This window comes from Stegodyphus dumicola, chromosome 3 (assembly GCF_044657685.1).
Source record: "Stegodyphus dumicola isolate Sdum_Otavi_A_Nest chromosome 3, ASM4465768v1".
In the NCBI taxonomy this organism is placed as follows: domain Eukaryota; kingdom Metazoa; phylum Arthropoda; class Arachnida; order Araneae; family Eresidae; genus Stegodyphus; species Stegodyphus dumicola.
The window spans coordinates 109,668,954-109,691,961 of NC_140770.1; the positions used below are offsets into that span (position 1 = coordinate 109,668,954).

At 33.2% G+C, this 23,008-nt stretch overlaps 1 protein-coding gene across 3 annotated transcripts in view; it reads left to right on the forward strand.

Moving 5' to 3' along the window:
* Window positions 1–23,008, forward strand: part of LOC118202692 (uncharacterized) — a 376,501-nt gene that overhangs the window by 172,542 nt on the left and 180,951 nt on the right. For all 3 annotated transcript variants that reach the window (XM_085813163.1, XM_085813164.1, XM_085813165.1), the window contains 7 exons: window positions 5,527–5,727; window positions 6,676–6,777; window positions 10,065–10,203; window positions 12,550–12,623; window positions 19,599–19,710; window positions 21,658–21,806; window positions 22,482–22,700. In XM_085813163.1, coding sequence (XP_085669289.1) covers window positions 5,527–5,727; window positions 6,676–6,777; window positions 10,065–10,203; window positions 12,550–12,623; window positions 19,599–19,710; window positions 21,658–21,806; window positions 22,482–22,700 — 996 coding nt within the window. The remainder of the gene's footprint in view (window positions 1–5,526; window positions 5,728–6,675; window positions 6,778–10,064; window positions 10,204–12,549; window positions 12,624–19,598; window positions 19,711–21,657; window positions 21,807–22,481; window positions 22,701–23,008) is intronic.

A 23,008-nucleotide genomic window follows, 5' to 3' on the forward strand; every position in this document is an offset into this window, starting at 1 on the left:
GCCGTATTTGTAATGCCAAACCTTTCAAAATATACAGGAAAATAAGGGAAATTTAACATGAACCAAAAGTATCATCGTTATATGTTAACAGACGTATATTATAATTTCATTTCTTAACACACTGATTAGCCCACCAGCGGCCGAGCGGTAAAAGCCGCTGAACACTGGTAGTTCGTTTCGGGGTTCGAGCCCCGGCGAACGGGCTGGCTGCATGGGCGTTTTCGTGGTTTTCCCCATGTGTAACGTGGATACGAGCCAGTTTCCTTTAAAAAGACCTCCACGGGGCATCCCTCCCTTTCCGTGTAGTGCCTAAGGGCGGTAATAAATAAATAAATAATAACACACCGATTAGCAACAGGAGTATGGAACCTCAGTTTCTATTAGTGATCGAATTTCAAATGGAAGTTTCTATGTTTTTACATCGTCATAATGTTAGTTAAACGTTTTTGTCAATTAACTATAAAATCTAAATGTAGGTGGAAATAGGAGTTTATTTTGGTGCTTTCTGATATCCTCCATCTTGATTTTAAAGATCAGTAAAAATAGCTACGTTTTTGACGTATTTTCGATTGGTTAGTTGGTTTATTTAACTATGGCAAAGCACACTACGGGTATCTGCCTAAGGAGAAGGATGCCTTCGTTGAGGACGTTTTAAGGGAAACTGGCTCGTATTACACGTTACACATGGGGAAAACCACGAAACCACCCATGCAACCAGCTCGCGGAATTTAAACCTCGGACCGAACTACCAGTGTTCAACGACTTTACCGCTCGACCGCTGGTGGGCAACGTATTTTCGAACATACACGTAACAACAGCCAACCCAGGTTTGCAAGTATTACATAAATGTTGCATATGTGTTTGAATGCATGTTGATTTATATTTAATTGTCTTTTTCCTACATTCCTTTTCCCTGTATTATTTTCTCTATTCGCCGGTTGCAAAAATAAGAATATTGGTCTCGTAAATTTTTACTTTTCATAGAATATGTATTTATTACGATTATTTATGAATAGAACAGCACCTGTGAGCATAAAGATAGCCAAATAAACGACTTTGCTAATCCTCAAAGTCGTCGATAATTTCGCGACTTTTCGAAGAGGCCCGAATAATTAAAAAGTATATTTATACCACAAAGTTCCGACCTTTAATTGTATTTTATAATGATAGTGAAAGTCCACCAATTTTATTTTTCGATTAGTAGTTCTTCATAATATCCTTCATGAAAGTCTATATATGACTAAATGTTTATTCCTAAAATTCTTATGAGTATTTAGTGTTGTTCAAGGGGATGGGCTTGTGTCTTTCCCCTTTTTTTCTCTGTTGTCTTAGGACACGTTATGTCAAATGCTCTGAAGTACTGAAGTATACACGTAGTTAAATATTCTCAAGAATAATTCTAAAAATGCATGTGCACGTATTGTTAGTATGAAAATACTACCTTAGATTACAGTGAAATAATTTCAAACTGGAAATAATAGAAGTTTAAAATTAAAGAATAACTAGGTTTGAAATTCTTTCTGAACCTGGGAATCAAATGATAACTTGGTATGTGAATGGAAGGAAGATCGCTTGGTATACTATCTGGTGAAATGTTTACTCGCGTTAAGATACAATTATTCAAGAAACTTTAAATTGTGTGATCACTGTCACATGTTAGTCTATATAATTGCATGATACATAATTGCAAAAAACCGTACCATGATACATAAATGCAAAAGTTGATAAGAGCCCTTGATTACTTATGTTATCATACAAGAGAGTATTTTTATTTTCGCAGCATTTGAATTTCGTGTCATGGCTAGTCTTACGTAAAGAATTGAAAAAAAAAAAAAACATGAAAATTAACGATAATGATTATGTAAAACATGAATTTTTATCTGAAAAAATAAATATGGAAAATTACTACCATCACTAAAATAATAAATTTACTTAGAATGAAAAAACATAACTTTGAAACGGTTTCTCGTCTGTAAAACTGTGCGTGATTTAGATTCTAAATATGATTGCGTTTTCATGAGAAAAGCAACCTGTACAACAGTTGGCCTGTCTATCACTCTTCTGCAGAAACACCCACTGCAGGCCGTTGGAAAATGACCTTGCATTTAGATGTCACACTTTGGATAAGAAGAGAGTCTTTTACTAATGCATAACAAACTATTCGTGGGCTATCACGTTTTAGAGGCACGCATAAAAAAATGAAATAGTATTTTAATTATGTATCATCGCGAATAAGAGACTTGTACTTTAAATAACAGATCAGGGAGGTTTTTTTTTTCTTTGAAAGTATATTCGTATCACTTAGATCAGCGGTTCTCAACCTTTTGACTAACGCGTACCATCTTAACAAAAATTGAAAACCATTAGTACCACCACTACAAAGTACTATTACCACCACGACTCTTGAACAAAGCTCAGATCGCATAAATTTACGAGTGTTAGAAAAAACACTCAATCAGGATATTGGGGTTTTAATTTTTGAATTTAATAGTTAAAAATACTTTGCTTCTTTGCGTACCACCTATTTTTCTCTTGCGTACCACTAATGGTACAGAGGCTGTTCACACATTTCTTAGACGATGTATATTGTATTCACAAAACTAAATTACATAAAATTCTTGTATTTTAAATATTCTATTTGACATCCCTTATTCTGAACTATGTTTCGAAACCGCAATTTTCAGGATAATAATGCCTTTTGAAGTGGCAGTAGAGATATTCTATCCCTTTCCTCCCGAACAGCTTTCCAGAGTCCTGTTAGGGTTTTGGGACAAATTTTGGATAATGCAGTTTTTAAAAGTCCGAAATCACAAAAATCCATAGATGACACATCGGGAGATTTAGTAGGGATATCAGTGAAGGGTATGGCCTTGATAACAGTTTTTTGTTCCATTTCTTTTAGGAAATTTACAGTGGATTTTGATGCGTGACTGCTAGCATTGTCCTGATGGAGTCTCATAGACTGATGGCGCTGTGGGTAAAGCGATGGTATTTCATTCAGAAAAATTGGCGATAAAATATGTTCCTGATAGTATTTGGAGTTAATCTTGACATTTTTTTGCACTCTCTTTATTTTAACTTGCAATTATAAGAAAAACCAGCAACAATCATGAATCCCTGAGGAAAACTTTCTTTCGATTCTTTGAACCATGTACTTAAAATTTTTTCTCCCCTCTTATGATAATAAATGGCACTTTTTTTTTGTTACAATCATTTAAATACACCCATGCTTCATCTATTGTGACAATTATTTTCCATTTTTCTTTGGATAAGTGTTTCTCATATAGAATTCTGCAGCGTGTCCTGCGTTGAGCGATATGCTTTGGAAGAAGACGATGCACATTGCGTTTTTTCTCTTTCTTAAGGTTTAAATCAACGTTTATCATTTTGTTTACAGTGGACACCGAGTATTTTAATGATTTTGCAACTGTGATTTGACTAGGGGGATTTTTCTTTTAACATTAAACAACGTACGTTTGCAATAGTCGAAGATGTCCGTTTTTTCCTTGGATACGTGTTTGGAAATTTTGTCCCACTTGAGGCTCCAATTTGACGTTTTTTTTTTTTTTTTTTTTTTTTTTTTTTGTTGATATTACCTATCGACGCTTTAGATATCACAAAAACATGACTCTCACATCGTTTTTGGATAACGCAGTATGCATATTTCTCTTCGGAAGGAGCGTAAATGTAGCCTTCGAACCACTGCTTTATTAAATTCGCCATTTTGAATAAAAACAAAACTTTCAAGTCACAGACGATAATTTTGACTTTTATAAACATAGTACAATTGCAATTACTTCTTTTGCAGCAAACGATTTTTTATTACCGCTTACCAAAGTCGTCTAAAAAATGTGCGAACAGCCTCTGTAAGCGTACCACCAGTTGAGAACCCCTGACTTAGATGATTCTCGCATTCTGAAGTCATCTCAATTCAATATACAATCAAATGGAGAGTAATTGAATAAACTCTTCATTAATTAAGCATTTTTAATATTACATAATGCTAATTACAACTATTTACAGAAGTTGAGATCCTACACACACAACCATCTTCCTTCGAATTAATGTCTCATATACACCCATAACCAAACCGACATGGCATCTGTTTCCGAAATAAAAAGTTCTGCAGTGGAATGTAGACGGAGTCAGACGAAGTGGACCATGGGATTTGAGACAATATGAACTCCAAGTAATAAACAAAATGTCGAAAAAAATATTGTCTATTTTATTTAGCAAAGTCGAATTTAATAATCTTCCTCCCATAAATATTTTATATTTATACTAACCAGAAGGTTCATAAATTCTGTATTTAATACTAGTATTTTCTTACTATGTATAGAATGTTTCAGAGTCTCAGAATAAAGTGGCCTTGCAGGTACATTCTGTGGTTGAAGATACTTAAATATATCCTATGAATGTATAACGAGAAACGCATAGTTTACGAAATATAAGATGCTGAATAATATCAGTTAAAAGCTGTGCGAAAGCTAGCTTCCTTGCTTCGTGTGGAAAAAATAGAAATACAAAACTCAGAAAAGGAATGGATCGGTTAACAAAATCACATATTGTCAGATATGCACATTCTCAGTGAATGTTTATTTGATATTGGGTAGGGCGAAAAAATCCCAAATTTTAGACGTAACATGAAAAGTCTTTATCACAGAACACATTACAAAAATAAAAATGAAAAATTACATACATTTGAAGACGTTACAATGTGTCAAAATGAAAGCCATCAGCAGTAACAAAACCAGTTAATCGTCAAGTCAGAGATTGTCATAGAGACGCGAGGAATGTTAATTGACATCCTCAGTGCCTATCAACATTAGTAAAAATATCTGTATGCATAAAATATGCCTGAGTTTGTAGAGACATTAGGTATTTTTGGAAGCAGGAAAAGTGAAAAATGAACAACACCTTTTCCGGGAATCGAACCACGGATCTCAGGAATACTAGCCCAGCATGCAGACAACTACACCACGAAGACGGGAGAAATGCCTTATAAGTTCTTCATAGGATACTACTCAGTGATGGAGGCGAAGGCAGCTGACCTCTTGTTACCGATCTTCAGTCTCCCGTAACTCGAAAACTAAGCTTTCGTTGTTGTATGTGCAGAGGTAATTCATTTGCTTTTAGTAGTGTAGTCCGTAGACTACACTAACAAAGTTGTTCATCACGACATCCTTCTGAGACATACTATATATCGAAAATTTTAATATTTTGCATCAAAATCTCATTTTAAACATGTCTTCAACTTTTGCTTTTAACTTTAAAGAAAAGCCTTTTAAAATATAAAAATATATTTAAAAATAGCCTGAAATTATTTCAGCAGCATGACTTACCGATACTGAGAATGTCTTCAACATGACTTACTTACAAACATGTCTTCAACTTTTGCATTTAACTGTAAAGCAAAACCTTTTAAAATATAGAAATATATTTTAAAAAAAAATAGCCTGAAATTATTTCAGCAACATGACTTCCCGACACTGAGGTTGATTTATTCAAATGTTTTGTTTTTTGCAGGAACGAATTTACGAAATCCACCGAGCCGTAGCCAGAGGTCGTCTTCGAGATGTGCAAACACTATTAGACAGAAAGAAACTTGCACTGGCTCGCGATCCTTTGGGAGCAACACCTCTTCACAAAGCTGTCATGTATGGACATAATGACGTTGCGGAATACATTACGTTAAACTTCCCACTAGCCAAAGACACCAAAGATTTGGTAAACTAATTTAAATGCATTCAACTTCTTTTATTTCTTGGTAATTCATAAAAAGTATAATTAAATTATGTGCAGCCATGCAAATACGTTATTCATATAGATTTAGTTTGCGGTGTTCGTCCTTGTGAACTCCTGTAAGTACTATTAAGCTCATTTGTGTCAGTTAAAGAGTTCTTCATCTCTGATGTTTCTGGGAAGTCATAATTTTTTACAATGAGAACCTTAAATTCATGGCAAGAGGAGAGTTCACGGCCAATCACACATATATATTCTGACTTAACTTAAGACTACTTTATATTTGGTTCATCAGGTTTTCTAAACCTAGTGCGTCCTCGTGTTTAGGTGCTGCGGAATGGAATTTAAATGTGTGCTAAAAATAGCGACTTTTCTGTTTGAGTTATAAATCTTATAATTGTACTTCATTAGGATAAATGTACATTGTGGGCAGGATATTATTTATGAAAGGGTGAGAATATTGACGAAATATATTTTAGGGGGTGAGAAGTTCAAAGAAGATTTGAAACCTCTCTTTCTTGTACAAAATCGGGATAGATTTTCATCTCTGTATTTTTGTCATAATTCGTAATTGAAAACTAATTTTTGCATTCGAAGAAAAAACTCGCTTAAACTTCTTATGCATTTATGTTTTATTTGCATTTTTGTCATAATTCGTAATTGAAAAGTAATTTTTGCATTCGAAGAAATAACTCGCTTAAACTTCTTAATGCATTATGTTTTACTTATATTACAGAGATGCAATATAGTGAAAGGACATAGTATAGAAAGCATTTTAATTTTTTCAATTCAAATTCATATGATTTTACTAGTTGCTCGCCTTATCAATACTGTTATTAATTACTTTAAATGTAATTAAAATAACTGTAATAAAATGTCGTTGTTATATTTTTTAAATCGATTTAAAAATCACGATTAATAATTTTTTTACAGGATGGTCGAACACCTCTTCACTACGCAGCAGCTCTAAAAGACAACCATGAATTATACAATATGCTCATTTCCTTGGGTGCCAATCCTTTAGTTTTAGACTACGTGAGTATTATTTATTTAATCAGCTTTAAATCACAGTATACGAACGAAGCTATATATTCAACAGAAAACACTCCTAACCTGTGCGAGTGTGCTTTTCCACGCCACGACTATAAACCCAATGCTTGCGACTCTTTTTTCCCTGTAAATAAAAGGTTGCATAATGGGTTAAATATATGTGTATGTACGTGAGCGTGCATGTGTATGGAAGAGGGAGAGAGATATTTTGATGTTGATAATGCAGACAAGAACATAATTAACGGTAACGAAGCTTGGTACATTAAAAATTTTAGCAGTCATGCCGATTGAGCATTTTTTTAATTATGAGAAGCATATTCTTAATATTAATTACACAGCGCCAACTGCTTCTTCTTTCTTAATTACATTTGCACTTTCTCTTCCTATTTATGACAGTTAATTACTATTGTGAAAAGAAAAGAAGCTTGTAAGATTTATACTAATTATCATTTAGTTAAAGGTACTTTCCTGTCCATCCCATTTTCAGCTTACAATTTTCTATCAGAATGTGTTTTTAGAATCGCATTTAATCCAAATGAGTAAGAGTAGTACTTAAGTAGAAGTTCCTCTGACTTCGAGAGAAAGCCTCAGAGTTTCTGACTAGTGCGCGTTTGCATTTTGGCTACGACTCTCTAAGCTGTAACTACGCTCAGTTGTATTACAGGCCCTTGATAGCTTCGCTAGCTTATTCGATATTTTGAGGCCAAATAAGAATTTTGATAGCGTCGGCTGTATCTCTTTAGTTAAGCATTAGATAAGTCTTATTTCTTATGATTTTAATTGCAAGCCTAAGTGAAGGCTTTGCTGTACGCCCTGAAAAAGTGGTCATCTGTTAAACTCTTATTTTGAGCACTAAAGGGTAATTAAACCTTCTCAAGTTTACTTTGTTGTTCCTGAAGTAAAGTGATTATTCGAATAGCTGTTCATTACGTTCCTCCATATTTAGTTGTTAGATAAAATTGTGGAACCTCACAAGCTTCAACAAATTGGGGAAGAACGCCAAGAGAGAGAATGTGGTGTGTCCAGAATGGAATCTTCATTTAGAACGATTAGTCGGGTTTAACTTTATTTTGATTGGTAAATTTAAAGTTGAAATTATTATTGTCTGAAGCCTTATGTAAGAATCTGCTTCATTTGCGTTATTAAGAACATGCATGCTACATGGATTAATTCTGAAACGCCGCAGTGTAGAGCGTTTTATATATTAAAATGAAATTACGTAAAAGGACTGCGGCATATGAAAATTAGAATTCTGATTTACGTATTTTTAGAAACAGATATAGGTATACATGTACAGAATTATTCATAATTTCGGGAAACGTTTTAAGAATTTATTACAAAAAATTACAAAACAGATACCAAATTTTAAGGTCCTAAAATGGAGAAAAAATTGCCAAAATTTTATTTACGCACTTTACTCAATATTTCCAGTTCTGGTGATAAGGTACACAGTTATGCAAGGAACCATTTTGCACAATATGCATGCTAGCTTATCATGGTCGACCGGAACCATAGTATCGGAGGTACAGTTACAAAATCTTTGAGATTATCGGATATATAATTACAAGATCCTGGAAATAAAAAGCAGACTAGCGCAATGAAAAAATTCACATGAAATTAAATCCAAAGAAAAAGATAGCCACTATAGTATTGTTTCATTTCCTTTATCTTGTGATTCTATCATTTTTCTAGCAAATTTTGATTGATCTCTCACAAATAATCTCTATCCTTATGGCAAATTTTGATTGGTCTCTCACAAATAATCTCTGTCTTTGAGGCAAATTTAATCTAAGTATTCTCGCAAAATGATCTTGTATTTATGTTACAGTATTTATGCTAGTGAACTAGATAAATTTCCTTTTGAAATACAGGAGGAATATAAAACATTCATCGGGATTGAAATCATTATAGTTCAGAAACATTTTATCACACGAAACAAAAATGAAATCCAAAAATAAACTTTACCTATCTAATTTTGCATCTTAAATTTGCATTTAAAATTCACGCGACAATCTTAACGACGAATTCCCCCACCGCTAAATTCGATGATGCGTTGAAGATCATTTAAACGCTGTTTACCTAGCTTCTGCCATGTTTGCATAGACTCCGCTTACGTGTCCCCACTGTCGGAAACTTTGAGTGAGCTTACGAATTGCATTATAAATTCCATTTTTAACAATTTGAAGGCATGTTATTGTTGTTTTTCTTATTATTATTATTGTTTTCTAACTCAATGAAATCTTAAAAGGATATTTCTTTCTTCCATTAATTTAAGAAATAAACAAACTATGCTAGGGTTATCAGTAATCAATTATCACGATCAGCAAGTTGTGAGAACACAGAATTCTCACAGTGAACAAACATTGTGGCAGCACCGATTCTTGTATCGTTATCGAGCGCTGCCACGTGCGTCGAAGGGTATAAAAACTGGAAGGACTGGTTTGTCTTCTTCTTTCCTCTCTTGCCTTTTCTTCTGTCTGACGTCGTGTTAACGCGTGTGTGGGCTTTCGTTTCACACACTCAGCAGTCGCCATCGTTCCTGCATATTTTGCACGTGAAGTGTCGTCGTATTATGCATAGAAAGAAGCAGACTTAAGAGATATACTATCCAGAGGAAAATGCTTGGTTTGAGACTCACTACTAAGTCCTGCTGCCGTGAATAACATAAAATAAACGCTCAAGCAGAATTTCAATAGTTGTTCGACTTCAAGATGTACTTGACCAGCGATGGGTCACCACATGACCACATAAGTGTGTAAAAAAAATGTGAATGTGAAAAAAGAAGAGCTTGCACGAAGACTGCGCGACAATACGAAAATGTATAAGAGGAAATTTCGACTGCATGTAATTTTGATGAGACAGGATTGCAGTTTATCTACGAGTCGTCTCGTTTCGATATCCATCGAACATTCCATTTTAAGTTAACACGTTTTGGGTATCTAAGTTCTGATATTTTGACATTTTATATGTGTGTGATAAATGTTCCTTATTTAATCCAGAAAATGTGTTTGATAAAATAAATGTGAGATTGGAAAAAGAGAGTATTCGACTCATGCATGCATTATTGGGTGAGTCATTTATTAAATCTATTTAGTAAAGATCATGCAATGTACTAACCACTAAATTTTAGTTTTAACTATTTACGCGGAATTAATTTTGTATTTGATATTCTTAGTATCGTCACTTTTGGCGGTCACGCCAACAACACCACATTAATGGTGCAGTAACACAAGTTTTGCTCTATTTTCATATAATTTTCTTTCTCTTTCAAGCGTGGAAAGACCGCAGAGTATTACTTACAATTTCCAGAGCATTTGCACTTAGAACAGATGATCAAGCAGAGTCAAAGGTTGAACGCTAACTATATGGCCAATCATGCTAATCGAATGAAAGCAGTGTCCCCTAAACGAAGTAAGCTGTTTTTATTTATGAGTGTCTTTACGCTTAACAAATGTTTGGTAGGTTAAATTAGGACCACTTCCAAGCATCGCTAACACACGCGCCGATTTTCAGCAGAAGCAGCTTAATTTTTCTCAGAAGCAACAGCTATGGAAAGATATATTTTCTTTGAATTATGATCATCTTTAGTTTATATGGGGTACCAACTGACTAGGAGCACCTGAAATGCTGAAACCGGGCTTGTATATAAAAACCCAAAAGACTATAAAATATCTAGAATAGCAGTAAATGTTGTTATATAAATTGTATTAAATTATCAATAAAATTCATAAACCTGCATTAATAATTTAATACAGATGCTATAGCAACAATTTGATTGTAAAAGACAAATAAGCAAAAATTTACTAATATGTGATAGGACTTCGAGCAACTGTAGAAATCGTATGACATTTCCGACCAGGAAACGTAAAACATTGCCTATGCCTTCTGCAGAATTTGAGCCCGAATAATCCAATGACTAACTGGACACTTACACTGTTAGAACACGCACGGGAAATGCGATAATTCTTTATATTCTGAGGTGAATTATCATCTGCCACATTTTTATTGCGGGTACCACTGTAGAGGCTTCTTAGAAGTTTGAAGCAGAAAGCACGAAACTTCAGCTATAACTCTCCAAACTTTTAACCACGGATTTCTCGACTACTAGCTGGACATGCTAGCTATTTACACCACCACAGCATGCGCGGAGAAATGCAAATCTTCCTTGCATTCTTCCACATTAAAAAAGTTTTGGGAAGAGGCCCGAGATACAGTCGACTAAATTCATATACGGATGAATTGCTGCATACCATACTTTAATTCGAACGACATAGAAACTTATTAGGTTTTTCGAAGCAGAAAATATGAAAAAATAAGCTATGCCCACGCTGAGAAAGGAACGACCGATCTTTTAGTGCTAGATGGTCTTGTTAACCACTTACAACAAAAAAATGCGATAATTCACACACAAAGGAATGCGATAGTTTTTTATGGATTGAGTACTACAGGGTGCGGCAGCGTTCATAGCGTAATTTGACTTGCGTAGTACAATGACGTATTGCATGAATGCGCGCTAGCTCGTGCCGCATTCATATACTAATGAGCTGCCATTTCGAGTGTGACAGTGATATGGATCGCTGGAGTGCACAGCATCGTGCCTTTGCTGTTGAAAGTTATTTCAAGCGTCCCAGCTTCTATTTCGGCAACATTTCAACTTGGGACGTCATGGGAAAGGACGGACCATTACGACAGGCATTTCCAGGTAGAGTAATTTCCCGTTTTGGTGACATTCCCTGGCCGCCTCGCTCACCTGATCTTTCATGTGCAGACTTTTTCTTTTGGAGCCACCTGAAGCAAGAAGTTTTCTGAACACGTTGTGCCACCATTCCTGAGTTGAAGGATCGCATCAGAACTGCCCTCGGCAATGTTGTAGAGAATACGTTACGCCGAGTTATGGCAAGCTTCCAACGCCGTCTAGATGAATGTGTTGTGCAGAGGTGGCATTATTTGACAGGCATCATATTCAAAATGTAATCCACACAATGGACAATGATTTACACATTAGTAAATGGCGTACCTTTAACTATTCACTGACATTAAGAGGTAATAAATAAATTACAGTTTCTGCCTTATGGTGTGTTTTTAATATCCTACGATGAACGCTGCCGCACCCTGTAGTTCTCTGGATCCTGCTTTTATCTTGTATATGATTCCATGGGACATAAGAATTTCAAGATAAGATTTCAATATTGTTTCAGCATCCAGTTATATGAATGTGAGAATATAGTGTATGTGACTTTTTAAATAATTTTTTGTTATAAGTTGTGTTAAATAATATCGTAAGTATTTAAAGCCTGAAGAATTTGAAGCCTAAATTTAGGTTTTAAAATTCTGATCGCTCTGAAAAAAAAAAAAAAAAAAACAATACTTGCTACTTATCAAATAAATACTTAAATATAAGAACCAAATTTATTTTGCTTCTATTGTATTAACTTTACCCCTTAAATTTTGTATTTGAAGTTCATAAGTATAAAAAAATGTAAAATATTTCAGAAAATCTGATCAAATTCAAGAATAAAAATTCTTCTCTAGTTTTCTTCTATTCCGTTTATAATATGCTGTTCTTAATGCATGTTTCAATGGTTTAGATTTTTTCTAAGGTATACTTGTATTTTTGTCTGGTATATGTCTGTTTCAACGTCATTACACTTAGTTCCGATATTTTTTGTAATTTGTACGAAACTTAAATTATAAATAAATGTAAGAATAAATGTAGGATATTTTAAATTTTAGTTTAATGTTTTTGTTCTTTATTAGAATCACCCTATCCAACAAGAGCGACGCTAGCATTGGATTTTAATGCAAATATCCGCTCAATGAATGGAGAACTGGTAATGTATTCTTACTAGTCTAAAACCATGTCGAATATATTTAATGCATTTTTACTAAATAATGTTATTATAATTTTTGTATTTGCTGCAAAATTTCGATTTTTATATTTTTTTCCCTTTGAGAATTAAATAAATATTTACCTTTGATTGAAATATATGACATTCTTTTTTATTCATTTGAATTTTTCCACTGGAACTGAGGCTAATGTATAACAACATATCTGTTCCTGCCAAAGATAGCTCGAACTTATTTAATGATACTTAACTTCAGTAAGTGGACTGTAATATTAACAATAACAAATTTATTTTAACAAAAATAAAATTATTGAATACTAGCACACTCTTATAGTTACCTATATAACTTAGCTAAAAGCTAGCAACCATATGCTCTTACATCAAGTCAGAAATCATACATACTAATAAGGCAAAAATGAAATAACTTTAGGGTTACACGAAAGCCAAACTCTGCTTGGCTTAAAAACTATGCTGCCAAGCAATACTCTTTCAGACACCGAACATCCCGCCCGGCGTTGAAATATTAATTTCAATACAGTAAGTAAAATTCAAAAAAGTAATAAGTGTTCATACAATACAAAATGATACAATGTAAATTAATGCACAAATTATAATACATGTAATTACAATGTGAAAAGAACAAATATGATAGATTACAATTCAAACCTTCAAATGAACAAAAAACTCGTACATTATTTCTCAATTGGCAGTACAGCAATTTTGGTAACTGCTCGTTTATAAATACCATTTTTGGTTTTGACAGAGACAACTCGCACAAGATTGTCTTTCCCATAAAACACATCTACAATTCTCCCTAACAACCATTTGCAGATAGGAAGATTTTTCTAGCTATATTCCTGCCATTAATGGGCCAATAAATTTGTCTAATAGAATTTAATAGTGATTGTGGATCATTATGAAAATCCTTTTCATGAAAATAAATAAATATAAGTTCAGTTAACTTATTCTTGGCAGGCAAAATAATGGGATGTCTTTGACTATAACTTAAATTAGAATTCTTTATCCTACCACCTACCCTTATCAGACCTTTTTCATCTAAAGAAGGGATCAAAATATTTTAACTTACTCCTTGATGTTATCTGTAGACCTTTCTGCAACAAAGAAATTTCTTCTGCAAAATACCTACCTTGGATATATTTAAGGAGTGTATTCCTTGACAGGTCCATTTCTTCTATACTAATACTACTTGTTCCTTTCTCACTTGTGTTCTTACAGTTGTAGATAAATCTGAAAAGTAAACTAAGAATTCGTATTAGTTTCAAGAAATCATTAGTTATTTTTAGGCAGTCATCAAAGAATGAATCAGTTTTTAAATTCAACAAGGAAGTCGTAACTGGTTTCAGTTTTGAAGAATAAAGCTCGTCACCAAGTCCATTTTTATCTTGAAAATTGTCCTTGTTTAAAAAATCAGGACCTTTCCACCACAGCTTGTTAGATCCAAGACTTGTAGCATCTGATCCTCTGGAAATGATGTCGGCTGGGTTCATTTCTGAAGACACATGTCCCCACTAAGAGTTAGAAGTAAGTTGCTGAATTTGTGAGACTCTATTACTCACAAAGGTTTTCAAAAGATGTGGTGATGTATTGATCCAGGCTAAAGCATTGCTTGAATCTGACCAGAGCTTAACGTCATCAATTTTGAGTTTCAAAGCTTCTAAAACCTTTTGCATAAGTTTGGACAGGAGTAGACATGCTGATAGTTCTAATCTAGGAATAGTCATGGTCTTGATTGGTGCTACACGAGATTTGCTACAAAGAAGCTGGTACAACTCTATATACGCCCTAATAACTATAACTCTGATATACGCCCTAATTTCACCAAATGTGGCGATATGTGTTCTGCGCTGGTTTTTGGCGCGATTGCGTGTTGTATGGCAACCCTGTTGACGTTGAAAAATCTTTCATTGGAGTTCGCGTCATGCTCTGTGTCTGAGAAGCTAAAATGGTGGAAGTTGGTTCGGCAAAAGGAAATATCGTCGTGGCCATCCTGCTGAGGGGCAGTGGGTATATGGAGGTGTGGAAAGAGGTTCTGGGAGATTATTTTTAGTGGCTGTGCATGACAGAAGTAGGGATTTGTGATTATTTGTTATTTTATTTATTTGTGAACCATAGTATGAACTTTCTGGATAGTGTGTCTGGCTGTCATATAAATACGATAGTGATTACGTGGCGGCATGTTAAAGGCAATATGAAATTGGTATTTCTGCTGTTCGAAAAAGCATTGATACATGGTAATTGCATTTTATTTTATTCTTGTTCTTATTTTGTAGAATGTTATGTTCATTGTTGTGTTCAATTTCTGTCGTTATTGTTTTTTTTTTTTTTTGAATTATTTGAAATTTATTTTAGTTATTTTGTTGATTAGTGCGTACCGTCTAAATTGTGCAATCCGTAGATGTTTTTTAAAGTTGAAACCAGAATGCTGTATACATGGTATTCTTTGAAATTTATTGTTGTTATGTTAATTTATTAAAGTGAGGTGTGCGTAGTTCGTAGATTCGTTTGTTGCCTAGATTGTGCCATTGGTAGATATTTTTTAAGTTAAAACATATCGCTGTGTACATGGACTCTTGTCAAATAATTTTGGTTAGAAACTTTACGGTTTTGCTATCTAAATTTTTTGTTTTTCTTTCGGATTTTTAGCTTAAATTGTGTGTTCAAAACGTGGTTTTTGGAGACATTTTAGGCTTAAAGTTCGAAATGTAGACAAAAAAATTTAGATAGCAATATGACAGCGTGGAGTTTCTTGCCAAAAATGTTTGGCGAGAAATTTTGCGACTTGAGGGCGCATATCAGAGTAGTTCCAAGAAGTTTACTACAATATTCACCAGGGCTTGTAATGCTTTGAAGATATATCACTGCCCCAAATGCTTTCTCGGAGGCATCCGCAAATCCTTGTAAAATGAGCATTGAAAAAGTCTCTTTTAAGACGCAACGAGGTACTTGTATATTTTCTATATACAAGAGTTTTAATGAACATATTTCATTCATTGGAGAGAGGTGGTGGTAGCTGTTCCGCCCAGTCTAGCTTAAACAACCAAAGTGCTTGCATGAATATCTTTGCCTAGCTAATAATAGGACCGAGTAGGCCTAAAGGATCATATAATCTCGCTATTTGAGATAAAACATCTCTTTTCGTAACATCAGGCTTTTCATTAACAGTAACTTTATATTGCAATGTATCCTTCTTATTATTCCACAACATACCTGACGTCTTCACAGATGTATTACTATTACGATCAAATGAAAAATTCTGTAAATCAGACTTCTGCGAATCAAAACTAGTACACCACTTGTGTAGCTTCATTCCTCCTCTTTGGAGCAATTCTGTCACATCTTTCTGGAGTTTAATGCATTCCTTCAAATTCGAAGGTCCAGTAAGACAGTCGTCTACATAGAAATCTTCCACACCTTCGATGCTACAGGAAAATCCTTTTCTTCATCCTTTGCTAACTGTTGAAGAGTCCTTTGCGCCAAGTATGGAGCACATGCTATGCCATAAGTTACCGATTTGAGTCTGTGTACTTCTATAGGCTTATCTTCATCTTCCCTCCAAAGTATTTTTTGATATTTGGTCTGCGATGGCAATATTTCAATTTGTCGAAACATCTTTTCAATATCGGCAGTAAATGCATAAATGTGTTTTCTAAACCGTATCATGATGGAAAAAAGTTCCTCTTGAATCATTCCACCTTTAAATAATATGTCGTTCAATGAACAACCGTTAGTAGTTTTGGCACTCGCGTCGAACACGACGCGTAACTTTGTTGTTTTACTATCAGGTCTCAGCACGCCATGATGAGGAAGAAAATATTCTCCTTCAGTTTCAGAATAGTCTTCCATCCGTTCCATATGATTTAATGATTCATATTCCCTTAAAAATGAAACATAAAGTTCTTTCATTACAGAATCACTTGACAAACGTTTCCACAATTGATTCAGTTTTTTATCAGCGATTTCCTTTGAATCCCCTAATTGTATGTTTTCACCAATATCTGGCTTGAACGGAATTTTAACCATATATCTTCCATCCGCATGTCGGTAAAATGAGTTTTCAAAACGTTCATTGCAGTAATTTTAATTATGAATTAACTGTATAGTTTCATTTACTTCTTCAACTTCCCAGAATGATTTTACTAAGTTATTTAACGAATTAATCTCTGTTGACACAAAACAATAATTTAAGTCATAATGTTTTACATTTGGAATTCTAATGCTTCCAGAAACTAAAAAGCCGAAGCAGCTGTTTTGAAGAAGTAACTCATTATCTTCTAAACGTATTTTATCTGTTTTTAAAAATTCAAAAAATAATTCCGCTCCTAATAATAAATCTACCTTTTTTGCTTTGAAAAATTCGTCATCAGCTAACTGTATTCCTTTCGGAATATTTAATTTCAAAATATCAATAGATTTCGATGGTGTCATGTCAGTTATTTTGCGAACAACTAATAACTCTATTTCCCATTCATTTTCTTTTTCTAAGTTCGATAAACGCGTCTTTATTTGTGATTTAACATTCAAAGTAGTGTTGCCTGTTCCACTAACTGGAATAAATGCTCGTTCTTTTTTTATTCCTAATGAGTTCATAACACGTACAGTACAAAAATTAGAAGTCGAAGCTGAATCAAGCACGGCTCTAAAAGGAATTCGTTCATCGTAAACATCACGAAGATAAACAATCGCTGTATTTATTAACACAAATTTAGATTTATTTGCAGCTGCCATCAAAATTGTGTGTGGGGGGAAAGGGGAAGTCCTCTTTCTCATTCACTGAGGAAAGGTTCAAGGTCAATTCTTTTTCTTTGGATGATTCATTTTGTTTTTCGTTATTTTTATGCAAAAGCGTATGATGTGTGTTTTCTTACAGACATAACAATTGAATTCAGCTTTACACTGCGATAATACGTGTGATGGAGAAAGGCATTTAATGCATAATTTATATTTCTTCAAAATCATACCGCTCAGAAACAGAAATGCTCTTAAATTTCGAACAATGATAAATTAGGTGTGGTTCTTTACACATAATACACTTTCGAAAAGGGTTTGTTTTATTTACCAAGGATTTTGAATTTCTAGAGCGACCTAATTGATATGATACTTTAGTAGTATAGCTCTGCTTAGGAAAACTAACTTTGTTTATTTCTTCAAGAATGCAAATTCTTTCTTCGAGAAATTCTAAAAATTCATCAAGTTTGGGAATTTCATTTGATTTTACGTTTAGTTCAAATGCTTTTCTAGATTCTCTAACTAATTTATGCAATAAAATCTTTAATATCAAAACATCAGATAAATTATTTCTATCAAATTCTAATACACTTAAAGATCTCAAACATATTTTATTATTTACTAGTGATCTCAACTGAGAAGGTGAGTCATTTATTTTTTCAAAGTTCAATAAATTATTAATAAAGGCATCAACTATTGCTCTTTTGTTTTCATATCTGCTTTCAAGTGCAGAAAATAGCGACTCAAATGTATCCTGACATGATTCTAACATTTTTGCTTCACCTTTAAGTGATGCTTTCAAATACAACAGTTTCTCAGTATCATTTAAATCATTATTATTACCAATCATAGACATAAATTGCACTTTAAAATTTTTAAAATCTTCATATTTACCATAAAATTGAGGAAGAGGTAAATCAGGCAGTTTAAAATTTGATTTAGAAACAGTTTTGGTTTCAAATTTATCTTTATTATTTGCTTCACAATTAGAAAGAAAAATTCTAAATCTTACTTCGAACTCTTCGATTCTTTCTTCCAATTCTTGTGTAATGCTTAGATTATCTTTCAAGTCAATTTCCTCTGGTAAATTGGTGTATTCCACTATGAGTGGTTTAACCCGAGATTTTAATTCCAACAAAGAATCCAATTTAGTCTTCATAATAACATCATGGTTGAGTTTATTCTCCTCCATTTTATATTCATCAAGGAATTTTATCAAAGCTCCGAGTTTCGTTTTCACTACGCCGCGTTGGCGATTCAATGAAACAATATTAGTAGCCATATTCTTCTCCGGCTAATGTGAGACCAAAGTGTTCCTGCCGAAGATAGCTCGAACTTATTTAATGATACTTAACTTCAGTAAGTGGACTAGAATATTAACAATAACAAATTTATTTTAACAAAAACAAAATTATTGAATACTAGCACACTCTTATAGTTACCTATGTAACTTAGCTAAAAGCGAGCAACCATATGCTCTTACATCAAGTCAGAAATCACATATCTTCTTAATAAGGCAAAAACGAAATAACTTTAGGGTTACACTAAAGCCAAACTCTGCTTGGCTTAAAAACTATGCTGCCAAGCAATACTCTTTCAAACACCGAACAATATAAGTTCGCAAGAAGATAAATTTTATAGCAATATTGCTGAAAATAATGCTATTCTAGATAATTACTTCAAATTTTTGACGCGAATATTTGTAGGGAAATTAATTTTCCGCTTTCAGTTCTTTGGAGCGTACAGTGCAGCGAGTTCAGAAACAACACATTGTTGTTCAGAAAGTAAAGGGAAGTTAATTAAATCTGGCTCATAAATTTGAAAGCTTTTTAGTCTTATTTCACTTTAATGTTGCCAGCTATAACATAATTTTGCTTCAAAACAAGCCGACTAAAATAAAAAAATTAAAAATTTTAAAAAAGAAAGAAAAAGACTACTCTTTTTATTAAGTGATTTCTTATAAATAGTTGCAAAAATATATTTTTATATTATTTGTAAGTCTTTTTTGAAATGACTGAGCATTCATGTATCAGGCGTTATGGCTTGGTCTTATTCAGGCTGGTTAATCAGCAGGCTGTTATATATATATATGCAAATGATTAAAATTGCATTCATTAAGTCATTTTTAACTGAGTCAAAATACACATTGATTTCCTTTGATAGTTTTAAGACATTTTATTCTTTTACATGCTCATTTTGTTGCTTCGAACGCAGAGTGATGAAACTGAAGACCTAGAACCTCAAAAGAATGGTCATGTGACGTTCAAAATGCCCAAAAAAACTCTCTTCAGAAGTCAACCACTGCTACCACCACCTAAATTAAAAAGTGAGTCCAAGTTTTAAATATAAAAGCGTTTGCGCATACTGCTGTAAATTTTCTGCTTAATTTTTTTTCTATTCTCTCAATAAAAAAATTAACATCTTTTAGTGTGCAGATTCAAGTTTGAAATAGTAATAAAAATATGACATAAGCCATTATTTTTTCCGTTTATAGCGATGTCACTTGAATGACTGCCTATTATTTTTTCATTCTTTTAATTTAGATGTAACCTGTTTCATTCGTCCATGATTGTGATTAATGTACTTGAGGGTAACTGAGGGAGAAAAAAATAAAAAATTAACTATTTCATTAATTTGATATGAGTAGGCTACATCCCCGAAGCTATAAGAGCTTTACTGGTAAAACAGTGTTACCATTTATGTTTCAGGAAATCGGAGTTTTAACACTGGTTAAAACAAATTTTGCTGACTCCGTTACTTTAATATTTATTATAAACGTATGAAAACATGCAATTTAATCTAGTATAATTCCATTTTCTTTGTTAGTTTATTTTCTCTTTAATGCAACGTAAATAATTTTTCACTTTATACATTTGAAAGATGCTTGTATTATATAATAGTTGATTAATAATAAAATCGTTTATTTTAAGGATTTAAACAATTTATTAGTACTGAAACTTTTATCACTGATGCTGCAAGGGGTATGATCTTTTTTCAAAACACATGTCAGGAGCCTCAGTGAAACTAGTATTTCCAATGTTTAATGTTAAAGTGTTAATTTAAGATTCAGAAGATTCGAATCATGAAAAATGCGTGAAGATTCAAGTTTTTGAATCTAGAATGTTTGTCAAGATTTTTGAGATTTCAGGATTCGAATGATCTATCCATAGTTTTATCACAAATAAAATTACAGTGTGTAGAGACTTTTTTTTTTAAAGAGGAGACTTGAAAAATGTGTGGAGTCCTCACTGAGACTCTGAATACTACTGTTCCCTTCACGCGGATTCACGCGGCAAATCCTGGTGGGGAAAAATTGTCGTCCAACACCTTCTAGTTCGGGCGCCACATGTAGAGTGTAGTGTCATTAGGATTTTTTGAAGCAGGTGACGTGAAACATGTGTACTGCCTCGCCGGGATTCAAACACTTGACCGCTCAACTACGTGTCGAGTATGCTTCCAACATCACGAAGGCATGCGGAAAAGAGAGAGAAAATACGTTATAAGTGAAACTTGATTAACATAACTAATTGCACTTCTGGTGATTTAGTCTGCAGTGGAGATGGTCTTTTTAAAGAAATGATGTACAGTACCGATGGTTATTTATGTTCTTAAGTAATACTGATTGCTTTCAGAAGTGGTCGTCGTAGGTATGATGTGATCGCCATGAGAGGGTTAAATATATTTTAAAACAGCGCTTTTCCCTGACTGCAATTTTTTGTAATTTTTATTGAATTCAGTTTGTAAAACAAAAACAAAACTTTTTTTTTTTTTTTTTTTTGAAAAAAAAGTTTCTAAAAAATTTGTTGTAAAAAAAAAAATATTGGGTTCGTTTAAAGTATTTGATTCGTCTTAAAGGCACTCGCTAACAGCCAATAAAGTGTGGAAAAGGTTAGAAGTCATTTAGTGTTACTGATTGCAACACTTCATAATCTTTTTTCAATTTTGTACATAGCTCTTCCCGATTTAAAGCTTAGAAAATCCGTAAATTATAAAAGTATGTCTTTTATATCCATAAATAAGTAAATTACCAAATAGTTTTACTTTGATAAGCCTAATTGTTACTTTATTTGTTAAATTTTAATATTGGAATAAAAATGTTTAAACTAGGTATTAGAGTAAAAATAATTTAAAGATTCCAATATTTTAATAATTTACCACTGTAATCCTTAAATTATTTTAACTCCTTCTGCAGACTGGTGACGAAGTTTATTTCGAATTTGAATTGTAGTTTTTACGATGTCAAATTGTATTAATATTCATTTCTTTTTCTCAGGATTAGAAATTAATTCTGCTAATATTAAGCGATGGATAAGAGAAGAAGATCTCGAGAAGTTGGAAGGAGCTGTTTTAGAAGGTTACGGAGAAAAAGTGGCTTCTCAGAAGAGTGATAATGCTAAATTACAAGAATACATCAACGACCAAGTAAATAAATTCTTTCACACTACGTTGAAGTAAAATTAAACATTTCAGAACAGTGTATCACCTTGAAGAACACTGAATAACATTCTGAATTCAATATAAATAGTCGTCAGAAGCTTTACTTTAAGACCACTTCTTCTTTTAAATAAAATTTTAATATTTCTTTTTGATTTGAATATTTATGATGCTAGCACATGTAAAGAATTATTTAAGCAGAGTAAGTTATCTTAACATGAACGACAGAAGTCAGTCGTTAATTTGTATATTTTTCAGTGTGGCAATCTTTTGATATATGGCTGTATGAGATGGAAATGATAGAACTGTCTAATAACATATAGGCACTGCTATTAAATACGAAGACTGAAATAAGATATATCATTAGGTATTCTATATATATCAATAAGGTACATCATTATTCTCCGTTAGGTTGTAGTCAGGAATTTTACAAACAGAATATTGTGTTCTTGCTTTTTTAAGAGTTTGAAACACTTTCTTTACTCATTCGTAAACAAAAAGTATTATCTTTAGTATTAATTTAGTAGTAACTCATTCCGGTACTTATTATGCAGCGTAATGTAATGTAGTATAATGTATCATCAAACATTTTGGAAACACTTCGCTAAAGACGTCCCTAACATCATTTTTTGTTCTTAATTCAACGGTCTTATTTCTTTTCAGGTTCCACTTCTTGTCAAGAAAATAGAAGCTATTCATAGTGCAATTTCCAATGACGACTTGAATGAACTGCAAGCTCAGCTGCATGAAACAGATCACATGGTTCTTGCAAAAGACCACTTCGGAATGGCTCCCATTCATAGAGCAGTGCTCATGAATAAGCCAGAAACGCTTGCTTTTCTAATTGACAGATTTCCTGAGACAGTAAATGCGAGGGATAAGGTCAGAATTATTGGTTTATTTATGTGACAGATGCATAATAAGTTATAACAGCTGTTGGTGGTTATCAATTACTGTTGTAAGCCTATGCTATACAGTCCCATCGATATATTTCCAAAACGTGATACCTCTGAATCTTAATAGCATTCAGCAAACTTCGAGTTTGTTCTGGATTCTTTTTGAATAAAGATGATGTTATTGTTCCGTTTTCTTTTCTTGGTAATGTTCTGTCTTTTTTGGAAGGGTCAAGATAGCTTCTTTTTCTTATTTCAATGTTAACTATGATATCGTGACTTGCGTCCAACCACAAG